Here is a 19,817-nt window from a genome sequence, read left to right on the forward strand (position 1 = left end):
GTGGGTTTTGCTGTTGCTGTTTTAGTGCAGCTTCATAACAGCTGTGACCAATGTTTATTCATAGTAAAGGGCATGTTCACTTGTTCTGTCTGAGAAGACCTAGCGTTATATAAATGGCAACACAGCTGTATTAGTAAATTTACTCCTCTTTATATACTCATTGACTCCTTATGTTACTTTTTAATCTTTTCAAAAAACACTACTACTTTTTTTTAAAGCAGTGGCATGACCTGCTTCGTTGAATGGTCTGTTGCAGATGTTGTTGTTATTCCAATTATGGGTCACATAATGTTTATTATTCCTGGCTGCCATCATGTCTGGCGCATTTCACTGCCAAATGTGAAGACTTCTGAAGGCAACGCGGCGACGGCTTAGGACTAATCTGATGACAGCCTTGCTGCTGCTGTTCTGAGGGAGGGTCTTAATGACTCTGGAGTGTACATGTGTGCTGACTTAGCCCAAGCACTGCACTGCACATGTCAGTTAGTTCCCCCGCTGGCTGTGATGTGTGCAGGGTATCTTTGCTGCGGTTTTCTGATATCAAGAGTGTTTTTGATGAGAGCGTGACACCGCTGCCTGGGTAAAGGGACTTAAGAGAGACTACAAGTACAAGTTCAAAGTCATAGCCAGTTAGAAGCTAAGAGTCCAGCTATTAATCAGACATTATTAGTTATATAAAAAATAGGAATGGGAATTATTAGTGAATTAAAATGCAGTAACAAATATGCACAAAATATGTGTGTGGGATGTATATTATAAATTCTAGTTTACATATGTTGCAAATTATTAGAAAAAAATCCAGGATTCATTTTCAGTTACTGAGAGTGTCCTCACGTCACCTTCTCATGTTTCTGCTGAAATTATTTTGAAAGGAATTTTTCTTATAAAGTTGACTAGACTATATTTTGATAATATGCATGGTGGAATCTTTGTCTCATGCAGATTTACAAACAGGTTTGCATAACCTTGAGACTCCTTTCAAGTGGAATGACTGTCAGTGCTTTCCATACTGAATCTAGGGAATTCGTACCCGTCACAAATATCCTGTAGATATTTTTGAATAAAGCCTACACCGGAGTTCTGATTTTATGGAGAGGGAGCAAGATTACAATTTAGTTAAAGTCGTGGAGAGGTGGTTTACGTTTTATTTATTTTATTTTTTCTTTTTTTTCTTTTTATTTTCTGTTTTGCAGTTGAAGTAGAACCTTCATAATATAATATTGTGTCTGACACTATATGTAATTAGTTCATTTCTTCTTTAAAAAAAGTGTCAAGCAAGCTGTAACACTTCCCACGTTCCTTGTAGAAAGTCACAAGTAAGACACTGACTTCAGGCTTCAGAAGTGAAAGATACATCTTTGAGTTTCCAGCTATCATTAAATGATTTGTTTGATCAGTTTTAATGACAAGATGTGTCTTTTTAGGAGTGATCTTTGTGGCTATGAGATATTTACTGTGAATACTGTAGTCTTCAACACATTGTTTTTATGCTAGTATCTTTTTTTTGTGTGTTTGTTTGTCTGTGAAACTTCATATGCCATAAAAAGATCTTTCATTCCTTATATGTATGACATCCTGCACACTTGAAGGGAACTCCAGATTTTGATGTCCTAACTCTAGTTTTTTTGTTGCAGAAGTGTGGAATAAGATGAGGCATCATCATTTTAAAGGACCACCATGCAGGCATGAAACCTAGTGGCTTTTGGGTATGGAACCAAAGGATTAAGACGATTTTGCTGCTCTCAGCTGGATGAAAGCCTGCAGTCTCTCCTTCTTCTGCAAAAATGTGCCATACTTGAGATGCTCGCCTGGTGAGGAGTCACCATGACGAGCCTTAAGCATCCACCTTCTGATCGGCCTGCTGTGGGGACGGTCAGTGCCTCTGAAGACTTTTACACTCGCACCTTACGCCTGACCAATGGAGGGGCACTTGGGGTACGGCCAGAGAACCCTTATCAAACAGGGGGCATGCTTGGTGTACCAAAAATGGGAGTCCGAGCTCGGGTCGCTGATTGGCCTCCTAGAAAAGATGGAGGAAATTTGCGGCATGGTAGTTCAGACACTGAGACTACAAGCTACGTGGGAGGCAGCTCAGGTGGTCACCCCAAACTTGGGCCTTTGAGTCCCGAAGACTCTTCTATGCTTCACAACATCCACAGGACTCTCCAGAGCAAGTTGCACCCAAACAATTCTGGCAATTCCACAGAAGCACACTTGCTCACAGTTAGTGACCACAGGGGTACTTCGCAACGCACTAGACGCATCCGACAGCGTAGCAACAGTGACATGACCTTAAGCGAGCTTGATGGTAGTGGGGACAGTGGGGAAGAATGGGGCTCTGTGGGAACCAAGTGGTCCCCGCTGCACCGGGAGTATGGCAGCACCTCCTCCATTGATCAACATGGAGTCTCCTCCTCTGCAGTCTCAGGGAACAGTTTCTTTGAGATGCTGATGAGCTATCAAGGGGAGAAGCAAGACCAGCGTAGTCCAGCACCTGAAAGACTGGCAGAGCTGCTAACAGTTGATCATAAGCAGGAACTAGACTCAGGAGAGGACATGAAAGATGGGACACCTACTAGTCGGCTGAGGGAAAAACACCCAAAGAGACGGTCCAAATCGGAGACGGGGGGCGAGTCCATTTTCAGGAAGCTTCGCAGTGTGAGGTCAGATGTGGATTCTCCAAAAGTAGGTTCTGATGTGGAGGATGGACGTCTCGAAGACTCCAAGCCCCCTTTAAAGCCCTGGATGTGCCAGAAAGGCTTTGCTCACTATGATGTGCAGAGCATGCTGTTCAATCTAAATGAGGTGATCCAGAACAGACAGAACTCTGCAGCTTCTCGCAAAAACACTACTTCTGGTGCCTCTGCTGCTTCAGCCTTTTCTGCCTCAGCAACCTCCACCCTATCTTCAACCCACAGCCTACCCTACAGTTCCCCTGGTGGCAGCCAGGAAGAATTGAACACTCGAGACAGCCCGTCTTTGGATACAGTTGATGATGAGGGCAATGGACTAGTGCTGAATTGTCCTTGTTTCCGTACTGAAACTGGGGGCGACATTAGACACAAGTTTGGACTCTTTTTACTAAGTGAGGTGAGTATTGGGAACTCTAGGGTACATGGAGGCGAAGAACCTACACTGAGCCTACACTGCAACAGTGCAGGAGTTGCTGTTGTCGAAGGTCCCAAAGATGCATCCAGCCTACTCAATGACAGGGACAAGCAGTATGTAGTTGAACATGTGGATCTTGGGGCGTATTACTATAGGAAGTTCTTCTACCTTAGAGGTAAGCCATTTCACATGGGATTGCTTTCTGACGTTGGTAAGGGTGTTAACATTTCTGACTCTTTCTCTGTTGTCCCTGATCAAATATTGTGTCCATCTTCCTTTACATTTTCAGAGCACTGGAACTATTTTGGCTTAGATGAAGCATTGGGCCCTGTGGCAGTAAGCATAAGGAGAGAGAAGCTAGAGGACGACAAGGAGCATGGCCAGCAGTATAACTACCGCATTATCTTCAGAACCAGTGAGGTGAGCTTATTCGTCTCTGAATAAACATACAGCATCATACTGTGCATCACACAACAGAACATGTGACTTTTACTACAGCTATACTAGGAGATTTAGCAATACTTATTTTCAATTTATACCATTTTTGATTCTGAGATCAAGATTCATTTACATTTTAGTGCATTTTTAATAGTTTGTGTTAATTTCTTGATTCTACAGATCTTTAATCATGAACTACACATGTTAGTTTGGGTCAGATGTTAATTAAATTTCTTTAGTAGAACCTTTTTCAACACCTGCTGTGCTGCACTCTTAGAAATAACGCCCCCATAAATCTGAACCATAAGAATTTACCTGTGACTTTAGGGGGAAAAACCCTGTCAATTGAGTGATTATGCACAAAGATACCCAGTTTTGATTTGGATATATGGAAAGTAAATAGCAAACAGGCTGTTTGAACAGCTTAAACTCTATAGATAGACTTTGTGGACTGAGGAGTGAATGGTATATTATTAAACTTTATGAATCTGTACATGCCATTTAAAACAAGAAAAATGTAGCTTTCTATGATGTTCCATAGACAGCAATAAAAAGAAGTGTGTTTTTAAGAGAATTTGAATTAATCTGCACTCCCCCTTAAAGTACATGGTCAACCTGACATGAAAATTAGCCCTCTTGTGATGCTGACATTGATAAAGTTAGCATTTAAGTGTCACCTTGTGGCCTATAAACTAGAATCCCTTGCATTCCTACTTAATTAGACACTATCTTTGCTGCTGTAGTCTTTCAGAAATTACTTTAATTCCCTGCTTATTGACTCCTGTCCCAGGAATGTATCCAGTACAGCTCCTGTGGGATGCTGTCAGATCTGTTTGGAAAAGCAAATTTTCCGAGGAATTTATCTCTGCTGGCAAGACGGGCGGAGAGTAGTATGAGCATAAGATGCGTCCAACACTCATTCTCAACGCTCAGTGCTTTTGCATAATAAATCTAAATGCTCTCAAGCTACCTTTCAGAGGGAATAACAGCACTAAAATAAAAAAACACAGTGTATTTCCTAAAAAAGGTTTTATGAAAAATAAGTGAATTTTACCTCTGAGTCAGTTTGCATAATCTTAAATTCAGCACATTTGTAGTTCTGCCTATTGCATTGCTGTGTTCTTTTTAAGTAAATTTTGCTATTTGATAACCTGTCCAGGGTGTTTCCTGCCTTCTGCCCATTAATCACTGGCTGTGTGTTATTTTTTTATAGCTGCTCTATCTGCCCTATATTTGTGTTACAGGAAGTAATCACAATGGAGACTACAAATTGTTTGTATCTACATGAAATATACATTGCAAAGGTCATCAGAAAAAGAAATTGTTACTATATATATTTGTGTATTACAGATACTGAAAACAAAACCTATTGCTGCAACTATTAGAAATATTGCAACTAAATGTTGAGTTATTAGCATGGATTGTGCTGCAAATTGCAAATTTTCACAACATTGCAACATATGTGTCAAGTATTTAGTTTTTAAACGTGCTATATGGCCAAAGGTTTGTGGACAGTCCTCCTAATTTTTGAGTTTGGGTGTTTCAGCCAGGTGTTGCTAACAGGTCTACAACATCAAGCGTGTGGCCATACAATCTCCATAGATGAACATTGTCTGCAGAATGAGTCAGACTGAAGTGCTCAGAGGCTTGAAACATAGCACTGTCTTAGGATGCCACAGTTGTCAAGTCAATTTGTGAAATTTCTACCCTGCTAGATCTACCCCTGTCAACTGTAAGTGCTGTTGTATGGTGGCTGTACAGCTGCGCACAGACCTAAGATCACCATGAGCAATGCCAAGTATCTCTAGCAGTAGTCTAAAGCACTGTGCCACTGGACTCATTTCCCAGTGGATACATTTCCTTTGGTTTGATGAATCACATTTCACTATCTGGCAGTCTGTTGGACGAAGCTAGGTTTGATGGCTGCCAGGAAAACACTATGTACCAGAATGGATCGAGCCAACAATGAAGTTTTGTGAAGGAGGAATAATGGTCTGAGGCTGTTTTCCAGGGTTTGGACTCAGCCGCTTAGATCCAGTGAAGGGTAATGTTAATGCTACAGCATACACAGAAATTTTAGACAATTGTGTGTTTCCAATTTTGTGGCAGCAGTTTAGGGAAGGTCCTTTCCTGTTCCAGCATGTTCTGACCTCAACCACTTTTAACACCTTTTGGATTAATTAGAATGTCGTCCAGTGCCTGACCTTGCAAATGCTCTTTTGACTAAAAAGGCACAAATTCCCATAGACACACTCCAAAATGTTGTGGAAGGCCAGTAGACTGGAGGCGGTTATAACTGCAAAGTGGTTAACTCTATATTAAAGCCTGTGGTTTTGGAATGGGAAATCTCACAAGTTCATATAGGTTTGATGTTCAGGTGTCCACATGTTAGTGTATGTATAGTGTATTTGTTCACACCACAATGAAGATGGTGTGATTGGTTCTTTCAAATCAGTCCAAAAACCCTCGCAGTATGGAATGTTAAGATATGATGGCTGTCCTGACATGTCCTATAAAAGCCCCGCTGATGTGCTATGTAGGTTATCTAGGGTTTGTGTTAATTGAAAACATTTCAATTTTGGAAAAAGCAGGAAGTGTAAATCTTTGGAAGTTTTACCTCTGAGCAAATCCAACTACAAGCTCCATTGGACAAAGCTCTTGTCATACACTGTTAGAAATAAAGGTTCCGTGCAGATACAGTATTCGTTTATCAAGGTACAAACAATGTAAGTGTACCCTCAAAGGTACAACAGCAGTTTTAAGGTTCAACTGTGTACCTTGAATACGTTGTTCCTACTGGAAATGTAGACATTTGTATCTTTTTATAAACTAATTTTTTTTTAAAACAGAACAATAAAATAAAAAGCCTTGCGATGAGACGGGGTGTGGAGTCAGTACAGCTAAGAAAATTTCATTTCAATGGGTTCTGGTACAGTTATGTTCCCTGACTAAAGGTACTGAGATGTACCCTAAGGGTACCACCACAGTTACAAAAAGGGTACGGCACCAGTGGCAGTGTCGTACCTTAATTATGCTTAATTAATGCTTAATTATGAGTGGAGTGTAGTCATAGTTCATAGCATGTCAAGTGGCATGAGCACTTTTTTTTCTAGTATTGATACTAATGCTGAAACCTTGAGTAGCAGTTGATACAGTAACCAGTCATACTACTGAGCTTAAATTTAGCTATTTGAAATGGAAGAATTTTACTTAAAATCAACCTGACGTTGATAATGTTGTTATTTCAGGTGGCTGGTCATTTGAAGATTTATCATATCAAAACATTTATTTAAAAGGCAAAATTCTTCCTTTCCTTTAATGTTCCAGCAAAATGTAATGACTTCTGTTGGCCTGTAAAACCTTTCAGAGACCCTCACTAACTTATTTAAAACCTTGTCATGGTCAAAAAGCTAAAGATGACCACTTAAAAGTTCCATGACTAAAATGCTATTGTTGTTTTTTTTTTTTTTTTTTTTAAAGCTGGGCTAAATTTTCAGAAAGATCAGTCCAAAATATGTTAAAGAATCAGATCAGATTTGTTTTTTTGTTTTTTTTTCTGATACCAAGTTGAGCTTTTTTTTTTTAGCTGGCATCAGCCCGAAGCCAGTACCGAGTCCTAAATCTGTGCCATCTCTACCAAATGCAGTTGCCCTCTTCCACATTGTTTAATAGCTGATCAAACACAGTGAACTAATGAATTTTCTTTTTTTTTTCCCTTGGTTTAGCTCACCACCTTGCGTGGCTCTATACTCGAGGACGCAGTGCCTTCCAGTGCTAAGCATGGTACCACTCGAGGACTACCCCTTAAAGAGGTGCTGGAGTACCTTCTGCCAGAGCTGGACATTTCCTGCCTGCGTCTTGCCCTCAATATTCCCAAAGTCACAGAGCAACTGATGAAACTGGATGAACAGGGGGTATGTAGGCAAAACACAGACTTATTGTCTTTAATCAAAAGTGCCAGTGAAGTCTAATGTATGAGGATGAGGATCATCTGACATTGATTTTCTTTTGTTGTTTAGCTGCATTAGCATTCTTTCTGGTACTTCATCCTTGGTTCTCAGCAAGGCCTGATTAAATGACCTGAAATTAATGACCTGCATTTGTAGCACTCCTGCACAGTTTATCTTGTCCTTGTAGTCTTACTAATCCTCAGCTTTTTCTGTGGGCTGTTAACTCTTTTCAGCTCAGCTTCCAGGTCAAGGTGGGAATAATGTACTGCCGTGCGGGCCAGAGTACGGAGGAGGAGATGTACAACAATGAAACAGCCGGTCCTGCTTTTGAGGAGTTCTTACAGCTGTTGGGAGAGAAAGTACGATTAAAAGGATTCGCCAAGTATCGTGCCCAGCTGGACACCAAGAGTAAGCACAGAATTATAGCTAGCCTACAGACTGGTTTATTGCAGTCTAAGGCTACATTTACACAATAGATAAAAGTGGCCCAAATCTGATTTTTCTCCACAGATGTGTCATCTATGCCAGTGTGAGTGGCAAAAAACGCACTGAATTAGACATTTTCAGTCCCGATTTGAGACGCTTTCATATGTGGTACTGAAATCCGATCCATGGAGTTCATGCGACCTTTACATCAATACAAATCGACATTCATCATAATTTTGCGCTGCTGAGACTCATAAATATTTAGGCTGATGTTTCTGCACCAAAAAATAGAAGAAATTAATCGCAGCCGCTCCGTGTTTGAGGAGGTTTCGAACAGAACAGCTGAGCGTGGCCGAAGGAGCCCAAGGCTGAAGCGTCAGAGAACAGTTTAAACAATCCAAGGACACGAACCAAAGAAGTGGCCGAATAATGCGCCCTTTTTACGGTGAACTCACACATTCTGGGTGATGAGTCCAGCTGTCAACCACTTCAGAATCGCTCCTGCATTGCTGGCGAAGACTAAACCAAGAGCGACAGTGTTCGCTAGTTGTCATGATTGTTTTCCCTCTGGATGAGCCACGTGAAGTATTGTTCTTTTGCGCATACGGGTTGGTTTGGGAGCTGATCTGTTCAGACTGATGTCGCATACAGACCATATTTAAAAGACAATGTGAACAGGGAAACAAAAAAATCGGAATATGCATTGAATCTGACCATTTTAGTTCCGATTTGAGACACTTTCTTATGTGGTACTGAAATCCGATCTGTATCCAATCTGCGGCAGTGCGACTCGGTCTGAACAGACAGATCAGAATTCATGTGACTTTTACGGCAATCCAACTCGACATTCGTCATTATTTCATGCTGCTGAGACTCATAAATATTTAAGCTGATGTTTCTGTACGAAAAGTTAGAGGAGACTCATCGCAGCCGCTCTGTGTTTGAAGAGGTTTCGAACGGAACGGCAGAGAGTCAGAGAACAGTTTAAACAATCAGAGGACACGAAACAAAGAAGTGGCCGAATAACGCGCCCTTTTTACAGTGAACTCGAACACATTCTGGGTGATGAGTACAGCTGTCCACCACTTCAGAATCGCTTCTGCGTTGTTGGTGAAGGGAGTGGCAGTGTTCGCTAGTCTTCATGATTGTTTACCTCTGGATGAGCCACATGAAGAATTGTTCTTTTGTGCATGCGGATCAGTTTAGGAGCTGATCTGTTCAGACTGATGTCGCATACAGATCACGTTAAAAAGATAGAGTGAACAACTTAAAAAAATAATAAAATAAAATAAATAAATAAAAATTGGATTGGGTGAGAAAATAAGATTTGGGCCACTTATACCTGCTGTTTTAATGTAGCCTAAGATTCCCACAAATATCAGAATTTTGTCAGTTACACTCTGATTGACTGTCTGCATTGCTTTTTGTTAACATTTCTGTGTTTCTGTGGGATTTTGTCCTAGCAGGAGACAAACTTATTAAGCTTAATCCTAGCTGTTCACTAGTGCTAAGCAGTTGCCTACTCAGCAGACCACAACAAGGAGCCGGATGTATGCACCAGATTAAAAAGTCCACACTGCCATTACAAAACAATGCAAAACACTGATCTGTGGTTTATTGATTTCTCGTCAGTCAGATGTCCCCTTCCTCTCACAACAGAAACATTTTATCTCCATTAAGTGACCACCCTCTGGAAATAGTCAGAAATCTGGACTTCTGAGACTATAACCAAATAGCCAATTAGATCTGTTGAGTACTATGAAGACTTAGTGAAATATGAAGAAAAATGACTGAAGTTCTAGCAAATATGGGACATTGCGCAATGAAAATAAATGTTGTAGGTAGAGCTGCAATAAATGGCTGTTTTCATGATTGATTAGTTGGTTCATTATGAATTTCATTATGAATATTAATCAGTTACTTGGGAAATGAAAACCTGCAAAATTAATCTGGCAATAATGTTCAACATATTAAAAATACAAGGGTTATTCTTCCTTTATAGATAAACATAACCACCTACCCTGTATCTTTATATTCATATTAAGGCCTTTTATTATGGTGACAGCAAAAGGTTTTCTGCGTTGCTCCTCAAAACTTTTTTAAAGGTGGAGAAAAAATAAAGGAACAACACAAACAAATCTTACATGGCAGTCAAAGAGTGTCTTTTTTTTTTTTTTTTTTTTTGTATATCTCCTCTAATGATAAAGCAAAAATAAACTAAATGTGTGCTTGATAACGTCATATAATAAAATTTTATCACAAACTAACAGCCCAGTCTTTAGCCATGTTGGATACGTAGACCTAAAGAAGCTCATCACATGTAAAACAACAGTAGCCATGCACACTGTGTTTTCACATAGCAGTAACGTTTTTTTGGGTTGTGCATGGCCCTATATTTCAGTCTCTACTGTCGACACTTCCTTCATTCAGCCATGTAATGAAAATAGGAAGCGCAATTGTACTCAAGCCGACTAGTTAGTAAAATGATTTGTTGCCTTTTATCATCAGTATTCTTGATATTGTTGATTGGTTATTGCTGCTCTAGTTGCTTTTTGATGTAGAGATTTTGGGCCAGTACTGACCATTGCATTGTATTTCTTATGAGTCATGTGCCAGGTTGTTACAGTTATGAAAGTTTTATTAGTTTAATTTTTATTTAGTTTTTCATTTTTAGATTTTGATTGCAGTTTAGTTTGTTAGTTTCAATGTTCAATTCATAATTCCAGTTTAGTTTTTATTTTGTGAATAGTAGTTGTTTTAGTTTGTTTTATTTAGATTTGGTTTTTGGTATTGTAATGAAAACTATGCTAGTAGATATATTAAGGGTAGAAAAAAACCAACAGGTACACTGAGCTTGGCTTGGTTTCAGCTTTTCTTAAGGACTGCAAAAGACAGAATAGGTCCACTTACAAACTCTTTCACACAGTGAAAAAAATAAAAATAAAGCGCTTTTTTCAGTGATTCCATTTAGTTCGTTAATTTTGCAGTGGACATTTGATTTGGTTTTCATAGTTTTGAAAACTGACATTTTTTACTGCTAGTTTTTGCTCTAGTAATAGTTTTACTCAACTACAATAACAACTATACAGTTTGCAGAATGCCAAAAACCCAGATGTGTTCTGGGTCTTTTTTGATGTCTGATTTCATGAGTCTTCATTTTAACTGCTGAAGATTCTATTTTTACTATACTTTGTTTTTTGACTTATTTGACTGCAAAAAACTACGTAGATTTAAAATATACGTCTTCACAAATGGTGGCTTTTTCAAAGTTCTGTTAAGATGAGCCAGTCACTGTCCTTTCGCTCAACCCTGAATTCTCTGTCTTTTAATGTGTTTCTTCCTCTGCAGCTGCTCTCTCTCTCTCTCTCTCTCTCTCTCTCTCTCTCTCTCTCTCTCTCTCTCTCTCTCTCTCTCTCTCTCTCTCTCTCTCTCTCTCTCTCTCTCTCTCTCTCTCTCTCTCTCTCTCTCTCTCTCTCTGTCTGTGCGTCTTTCTTTCTCCTTCTTGCCCAAAAGACCTTAAATAAACCTCAGCAGCACAGACAGTTCTCCGTGCCCACATGTACACATGGTTTAGTTGACTGAATGAACCTTTTATGCTCCTAATGAAAACAAGAAATGGCAGATAATTCTAACCATGCACTTAATTATATGTCTGTGTTCGTCCTTTGAACTGGCCCTTCCTATGTTTCATAACCTGAGTTTACCCTCTCTGACTAAATAGCATTTTACTTCAAAGGCCACCAGAGAACCAAATCTGCTAGAGTCAATGCAAATACTTTGGATTTTTGACTCTCATGAGACATAGTCAGTGGAGCAAGTTCTGTTCTTATTAATTATTTTAAGTATTATTTTATGTATTAATATTTATTAAAATAATGTGTATAAATCTTAATTATTTATATAAAAACATGATATTCTAATAGTAATATGTAGTGCTGGGCAGAAAACCACCCGTTATTTATTTAATTTCCAGTCAAAATTGGCAGTTATTGAAATTATTTGTTTTTCAGGTGATATTTGAGATTAGATTAGATACAGTCTAATCAGTCAAGGAGGCTGCTGGTGTTCACAGTCTCTTGGGATCACGTTGTGTATGAGAAAGCGAAAATGCAAAATGAAAAGGATTGTAAAGCTGTAGCACAAGAAGAGTGGACACACTACATACTAGAAATGTTATTTGGTTATTAAAGGCTTCTGTATGATTTGTGAAGTGTGTTTGATGAATTAGGACATGTTTCATTAGTTTTTTGTTTTTAACACAGAATCTGAATGCTCTCAAATATATTTCTTCTCTTTTTAAGACCGCAATCCAGTGCTTGTTTGGAGTAAATAAGCAGTATGACTCAGAATGGTGATGGTTGACACTCACACTGCTACTTCTCTTGCAGCGGATTCCACTGGAACGCACTCCCTGTACACAGCATACAGGGACTATGAGATCATGTTTCACGTGTCGACCATGCTGCCCTACACTCCAAACAACAAACAGCAGGTCAAGAAACATCTCTTTTTACCCTCTAGAGTACTCACCGTACATGTGGGGGGGGGGGCTTCACATCACAGACACAGTTATGTCTCTGCCTTTAATATTTAAATATGAAATTATTTGTTTCATTGCCTGGTTGTTATCTTCTGGATGAGCCAAACTTATAATATGGCACGACACTTCGTTTTATTTCTGTCTTTTTCTCTTTTTTTGTGCAGTTGCTGAGGAAAAGACATATTGGGAATGATATCGTCACCATCGTCTTCCAGGAGCCGGGAGCTCATCCCTTCACACCCAGGAACATCCGCTCACATTTCCAGCATGTCTTCATCATCGTCCGTGTCCATAATCCGTGCTCTGACAGCACCTGTTACAGGTAAAGGCAGATTTATCAGTTGTCGTTTCTCGGTAAAAACACCTGGGGTTGAATTACAGTGTTCATTTAATGTGTACATCAGGCACAAACAGAAGTGTTAGTTTACTTTGTCTATTGGTTATGTGTGAAAGTAGCTCATTAATGGCATGCTTATTGATGTCATTTGATGTCATATTTATGGAATGCTAAAGCTGAATAGTACAAGAGAAAGTTATTTTGTGATACATTATCATATATGGCAATGTTTTACAAATAAATATTACAGTGTTTGAAGAACATGAAAGTAATCATAGATTTACCCAAAAGAACTATTCTCATATGGAGAATTATCACTCTAGCAATGGCTGTCATGAGTCTGTCAGATATTCTAGTTAAACCTTCTATTACAACATTTTGACTGCCATATAGCAAAATGCTAATATTGTATTGATTAACCTTTGATATCATGTGGTTTAGGGACTGACCTGAATTATTTTTGACTAAAATTATTTACACTAGCCTTCAACATTTTGCATCCTTTGTAGGAAATTCAGCTATTATAATGAAGAAGTAGGATGTGAATATGTTAGTAGGAAGAGGACATTTTCACTGTGTATAGAATGATGGACAGCTGCTGATGATTCCGTAATGATTTAAGAAATCTAAAACTAAATTACAAAAAAAAACATCCAGTTCCTTGTATTTGAAACCTGATAATCAAATCTGCCACTATCAGGCAGATAATGTATCGCAAAATGAATGTAGATAATAGTTAACTACTCATTTATCATTTCATCAGTTTTGATGTTCCTAAATTAAACCTTGGAATATTAAATAAAATGTCTTAAAATGCATTCTGGGGTCTGTCTTTTAGTAATTCAGTCTGTGTTGCATAAATTACATATGGCACGTGACTCCAAACTTTTGGTTAGGTGCTCAATTGCGTATGATACACTTCTGTGATATCAGTATTGCAAATGCCAATATAACAACAATATATTGGGCAGCTCCAGTGATCCTAATAATGATTATGCAAGCAGTTTATGAACGAGGATTTTGCCTCTGTACTTTATGAACAGTGAATAATAATAAAAATCCTCTTCAGTGGATGTTAACATGTTAGTTTGTCAGAAGATATATTTTGATTTGTCTAATTTTAATTATTAAAATATATTTTATTTCTTTACCTAACATCTGTCTAGCATATCAAGCAAAAAAAAAACTCTAAGCACTAGAACAGTGTAACACTAGTTCTGGTAAAACGTGAAATCAAAATCAGTCAGTTGTTGGACTGTATTTTCCCTGTCTTCCCACAATGAATTCCTGAATAGTGATTTGTTATTAGATTACTGGCATCTCGAATGATAAACAGAGTATTCAGGTATCCGTGCACATCCCGACTAACCTGTATAATTCTGAATGCTAATGGCGACATTTCTTCTCACAGGTGGTCTTTTCTCCTCAGTGTTATTTTAAACATATAAGCTTGTCAGACAGATCTAATTTCACTGTTTCTGGGCCTAAATAACATCACTTAGAGTAATTTATTTAGCCATGCTAGCAATACAGCTGTGCTGTCTTTGCCTTGTTAAAGATTTGGCTGAGAAGGCACTCACTTAGAGGCTTGTGTGTTTTGGAGTAGCAAAATATATATAGTATATAGATCTTTACACACAAATATGAGCAAACATGTCACATTTTGCAGTAGTTAAAATACACTGCTCAAAGAAATAAAGGGAACACAAACAACACAATATTAACTCCAAGTAAATCAAACTTCTGTGAAATCAAACTGTCCACTTAGGAAGCAACACTGCAGGTGGGGACCACAGACCACTTCTCAGTACCTTTCTGCTTTCTGGCTGATGTTTTGGTCACTTTTGAATGATGGTGGTACTTTCACACTCGTGGTAGCATGAGATGGACTCTGCAACCCACACAAGTGGCTCAGGTAGAGCAGCTCATCCAGGATTGCACATCAATGCGAGCTGTGGCAAGAAGGTTTGCTGTGTCTGTCAGCGTAGCGTCCAGAGGCTGGAGGCACTACCAGGAGACAGGCCAGTACACCAGGAGACGTAGAGGAGGCCATAGGAGGGCAACAACCCAGCAGCAGGACTGCTACCTCCGCCTTTGTGCAAGGAGGAACAGGAGGAGCACTGCCAGAGCCCTGCTAAATGACCTCCAGCAGGCCACAAATGTGCATGTGTCTGCACAAACAGTTAGAAACCGACTCCATGAGGATGGTATGAGGGTCCGACGTCCACAGATGGGGGTTGTGCTCAGAGCCCAACACCGTGCAGGATGCTTGGCATTTGCCAGAGAACACCAGGATTGGCAAATTCGCCACTGGCGCCCTGTGCTCTTCACAGATGAAAGCAGGTTCACACTGAGCACATGTGACAGACGTGACAGAGTCTGGAGACGCCGTGGAGAGCGATCTGCTGCCTGCAACATCCTTCAGCATGACCATGGTTTGGCAGTGGGTCAGTACTGGTGTGGGGTGGCATTTCTTTGGAGGGCCGCACAGCCCTCCATGTGCTCGCCAGAGGTAGCCTGACTGCCTTAGGGACCGAGATGAGATCCTCAGACCCCTTGTGAGACAATATGCTGTTGCGGTTGGCCCTGGGTTACTCCTAATGCAGGACAATGCTAGACCTCATGTGGCTGGAGTGTGTCAGCAGTTCCTGCAAGATGAAGGCATTGAAGCTATGGACTGGCCCGCCCGTTCCCCAGACCTGAATCCGATTGAGCACATCTGGGACATCATGTCTCGCTCCATCCACCAACGCCATGTTGCATCACAGACTGTCCAGGAGTTGGCGGATGCTTTAGTCCAGGTCTGGGAGGAGATCCCTCAGGAGACCATCCGCCACCTCATCAGGAGCATACCCAGGCATTGTAGGGAGGTCATACAGGAACGTGGAGGCCACACACAATACTGAGCCTCATTTTGACTTGTTTTAAGGACATTACATCAAAGTTGCATCAGCCTGTAGTGTGTTTTTCCACTTTAATTTTGTGTGTGACTCCAAATCCAGGCCTCCATTGGTTAATAAATTTGATTTCCATTGATGATTTTTGTGATTTTATTGTCAGCACATTCAACTTTGTACAGAACAAAGTATTCAATGAGAATATTTCATTCATTCAGATCTAGGATGTTATTTGAGTGTTCCCTTTATTTTTTTGAGCAGTGTATAAAATTAGTATAAATGTTTGTCAGTCTATATGCTCTGTCTTCCAGTGATGAAACTTAAGAACCCGTACCAAAGTCTGTATGAAAATGCGTTTATAAAATACATTTGAAAATGTTTAAAATAGCCCAATGTATTTTTGTTTAATGTAATTTAGTGTTTTACATATATTTGAGAATGAAGCCATATATATATATATATATATATATATATATATATATATATATATATATATATATATATATATATATATATATATATACATACACACACATGTATGTATGTATGTATGTATGTATGTATGTGTGTGTGTGTGTGTATGTGTGTATGTATGTATGTGTGTATATATATATATATATATATATATATATATATATATATATATATATATATATATATATATATATATAAAATTATACACACACAGTACAGTGTGAACAGTTCTTAAACAAGTTACCTCAGCAGTGAGTTTATCACAATATACATTAGAATAAAGTCATATTCATAATTCAAATAAACATAACAATAGCACTGATTGGTCAAACCAGGAGCTGCTTTTGAACTACATATAATACTGGGCTTCCTCGAGGAGATGTTTGGAAATGGTTAAACAAACATTGTAACATGCAGAAAATCACTATTTATTATTTACACATAAACTTGTGTGTGTGTGTGCATATATATATATATATATATATATATATATATATATATATATATATATATATATATATATATATATATAAAATTTTGCAAATGTTTCTTGGGTGCCTAACATTTTTGCACAGTTGTGTGTGTGTGTGTGTGTGTGTGTGTGTTTTTCCTGTGTGTGGGATACCAGAATAGTGATTTTCAGTATTCAAATACTGGCATCTTGAATGGATGAAGAGTACTCAAGTATCCATGCACGTACCTAATAAGGTGTAAACCTCTTCAGTGTTAGATGGATTGATATTGGGGTTAATCTACAGGCCCTCATTGTGCCTTTAAACTGTTATTTAATGGTTTGTTGGACATTCGAAGGCCTACTGCTAGTGAAACATGCAGCATGGCACGTACATGTGTCACTATGAGTTAGTTCAGTTCAAAAAGACACTATAGGCAATGTACAGTACAGTATATGTGCTGTTCTGATAATGCCTGACTGAGAGATGGCCCCGTGAGTTGCCGCCTAATGTGATTGAGGCGCTGAATCCAGCCCACACTGTTCTGCCTCACAGTTCTTCACATTTCCTGAAATTCTAATGTTTTCTTTCCCTGTTAATCTTCTATTTTTGCTAAGGTTGGAGATGTAAAAAAAGGGGTGAGTCTCAGTGCAGTTTTCTGCAAATAAATTAAAAATGGATTCGACACGTGTGCATGACCACATGCGAGCGCACACACATGCACCACTCTTGCACTTTCCTTCCCTCTTTTGCCTGCAGGCTGCTGAGATGGAATAGTCTGAAGAAGTTAGTGTGGCAGGACTCTCAAGGAGCAGCCATACTACCCCCCTCCCACCCCGCCAACACATATACGCACACGCTCGTACAGTTTTTCACCAGTGCATCTAGCTCCCTGCTCACATTACTGCTCCGCTCTCTCCCATGCTGCACACACACCTGCTTTTGAGACTCTGCTTTGGCTCGCGTCACACTTTAACAGGGTTGATTTATTTGGAAGCACCCCTCCTCTTCCCTATTGAGCGTGAGAGTTGCACAAAGAGTGGCTTCTTCAGCTACAGTCACTCTTTTTTGGAATTTTTTTTTTTTTCTTCTTCTTGCATGTAGGTACTGAGGAACACACTGCCAGAAAGAAATCTGGATTTCATAGCCCCCCCACAGGACACGATGGACCTAATTGGATTCTTTTTTTTTTTTTTTTTTTTTTTTTTTTTTTTTTTTTTTTTTTTTTTTAAATCTTCATTTCATTTTTCTACTCCTGACATCACCATGTAACTGTTCTTGGGAAGGCAGACAAGTTTTTTCCCACCATTTCACTGCAGTTATCCATTTGGGACAGTCTTATTAATTTGTTCTTGCCTGGAATGAAGGAGAGGAGAAGAGGAAGCATGTTCTGAAATAACCCAGGAGTCAGCTTTAGCAGAAAGGAAAACAGTTGTGTTCGCCTGCCAGCTACAATCGTCCTTGGCGTGGCTTCAGTCCTGTAGCTGCACACTGCTGTCCCTGAGGCATCACTTGTCCCTCTAAACCATCACTGGGCTCTTCCTGGAGGTGTGGATTAATCCAGAACTACTACAACTGGATATAAACCCTCTTTATTCCTTGTTTATTGTGTTGGCACACACTTTTTGTCTGCTGACTTCTCTCCAAGCGTGTTTGCAACTCTCCAGAGCATTTGAATTCATTGTATAATTATCTTCTGTTCAAGAAAGCTTGCCTTGATTCTGCAGAAAATTGAAAATGCGATTGGATAGCACCATCAGAAACTCATACAATATGTACCTTTTTTTGGTTACTCAATTAAGTGATTTAATATTAAGTAAACAACAATTAACAGAAAGTATCATGAATTTTCTGTAAAGTAATGCAACTTTGCAGCTAGCAAATATTTTCATTTTTGTAAGGATTATTAGCTTGAAATAGTTATTTTTATGGCATGACAAGTAATGTGGAATTAACAGTAAAAACACGATAAAATATTGGAGAAAACTAAGTTATTGTAGCAATAATGTGCATATGTGCCATAGGAGGGTTTGATGGGTCAGATTATTAGAACACTGTAGTATGTGCTTCTGCTCTGGACAGCTGTCTGGTCTGCGTGCTCTTTTTATTCTTGGTAATAAATACAGAAGAAACATACTAGCCAGCTATCTGGAACAGTGAGAAACGTATTTGGACTGCTGCATTAAATCAGAATAGGGTCTCGTAAGCTGTGCCAAATTCTAGAAAATGGCTTGATAAACATTTCTTTCCCAAGAGAAGTGTGTGGGGTCGTAACATGTTGATGTGAGTAGCTCAGTTTTTGAATATTTCAGTTATCAGATTTATCAAATATAGAATTGTTGGAGCCTTAAAGTGATGCAGTATCCTGCAGTTCTTTTTTCATTCAGGTTTTTTTTATTCTACCATGCAATCCTAATTATTCTATTACATTTTGCAAAATCTGTGATGTTTTGAAAATAATCGTAGATGTGTTGTTTACCCTCTTGCTTTGTGATACTGGCAGCAGTGGTGGATGTTGATTGATTTAGCATGACTGTCCTGACAGATAATCAGAGCCTTATTCAGAAGAGTGTTCAACACTGAATCCCTCTCTGCAATGCTAGGCTAGCTTGCCTGCAAATGACTAGCGCGCGTCTGAGTGCACATGTCAGTAACAGTAAAGTTCCTGAATGGCTGACTTGGCCTCATGGACCAAGTAGAGTGTCTTTAGTTGTAGGTCATGCTTTTTGTGTTACGTTATAGCAACTGAGCTTTGCCCAGAGCGAAATTATCTTTCTATATTACTGGTTTAGTACAGGGTAACTAACTGATCTGCATAGTATTGTCTTTTTTTTCTTTGCCTAACAACTAATATGGCTCATGTATAGAGGGCTGAATGGTTTAGTCCTTACCTTGCGTGAGCCGAATCACTTGTCCTGGAGTTGGAAAATATGAAACTGTGCAAGGCATTGGGTTCTCTGGGTTTGGACCACGAACTGCAGCTGTAAACCCTTTGTCATCTTTTTGTCGAATTGTGGTAGGTAATTATTGGCTTTATTGTGAAACCTGACTAGTATATTATTGCTGTGTCTCACTGCTTTGTCTCCCTGGGGGCAGTAGCTCAACTTATATTGGAGATTCAACGGTTTGTAACCTAAGATGAACCCTGGCCACTGGAGAGCTCACACCCTCCTTTTGTATTATGGTCGAGAAAGG

General features: G+C 39.2%; 1 protein-coding gene across 1 annotated transcript in view; it reads left to right on the top strand.

Moving 5' to 3' along the window:
- The window catches only part of LOC108441829 (signal-induced proliferation-associated 1-like protein 1), a 75,495-nt gene that overhangs the window by 21,941 nt on the left and 33,737 nt on the right, over window positions 1-19,817 (top strand). The window contains exons 2-7 of the mRNA XM_037542236.1: window positions 1,635-3,283; window positions 3,398-3,528; window positions 7,272-7,460; window positions 7,730-7,904; window positions 12,311-12,414; window positions 12,627-12,784. Of these exons, the coding sequence (XP_037398133.1) occupies window positions 1,825-3,283; window positions 3,398-3,528; window positions 7,272-7,460; window positions 7,730-7,904; window positions 12,311-12,414; window positions 12,627-12,784 (2,216 nt within the window). The 5' untranslated portion in view covers window positions 1,635-1,824. The remainder of the gene's footprint in view (window positions 1-1,634; window positions 3,284-3,397; window positions 3,529-7,271; window positions 7,461-7,729; window positions 7,905-12,310; window positions 12,415-12,626; window positions 12,785-19,817) is intronic.

This window comes from Pygocentrus nattereri, chromosome 10, assembly GCF_015220715.1.
Source record: "Pygocentrus nattereri isolate fPygNat1 chromosome 10, fPygNat1.pri, whole genome shotgun sequence".
Lineage (NCBI taxonomy): Eukaryota > Metazoa > Chordata > Actinopteri > Characiformes > Serrasalmidae > Pygocentrus > Pygocentrus nattereri.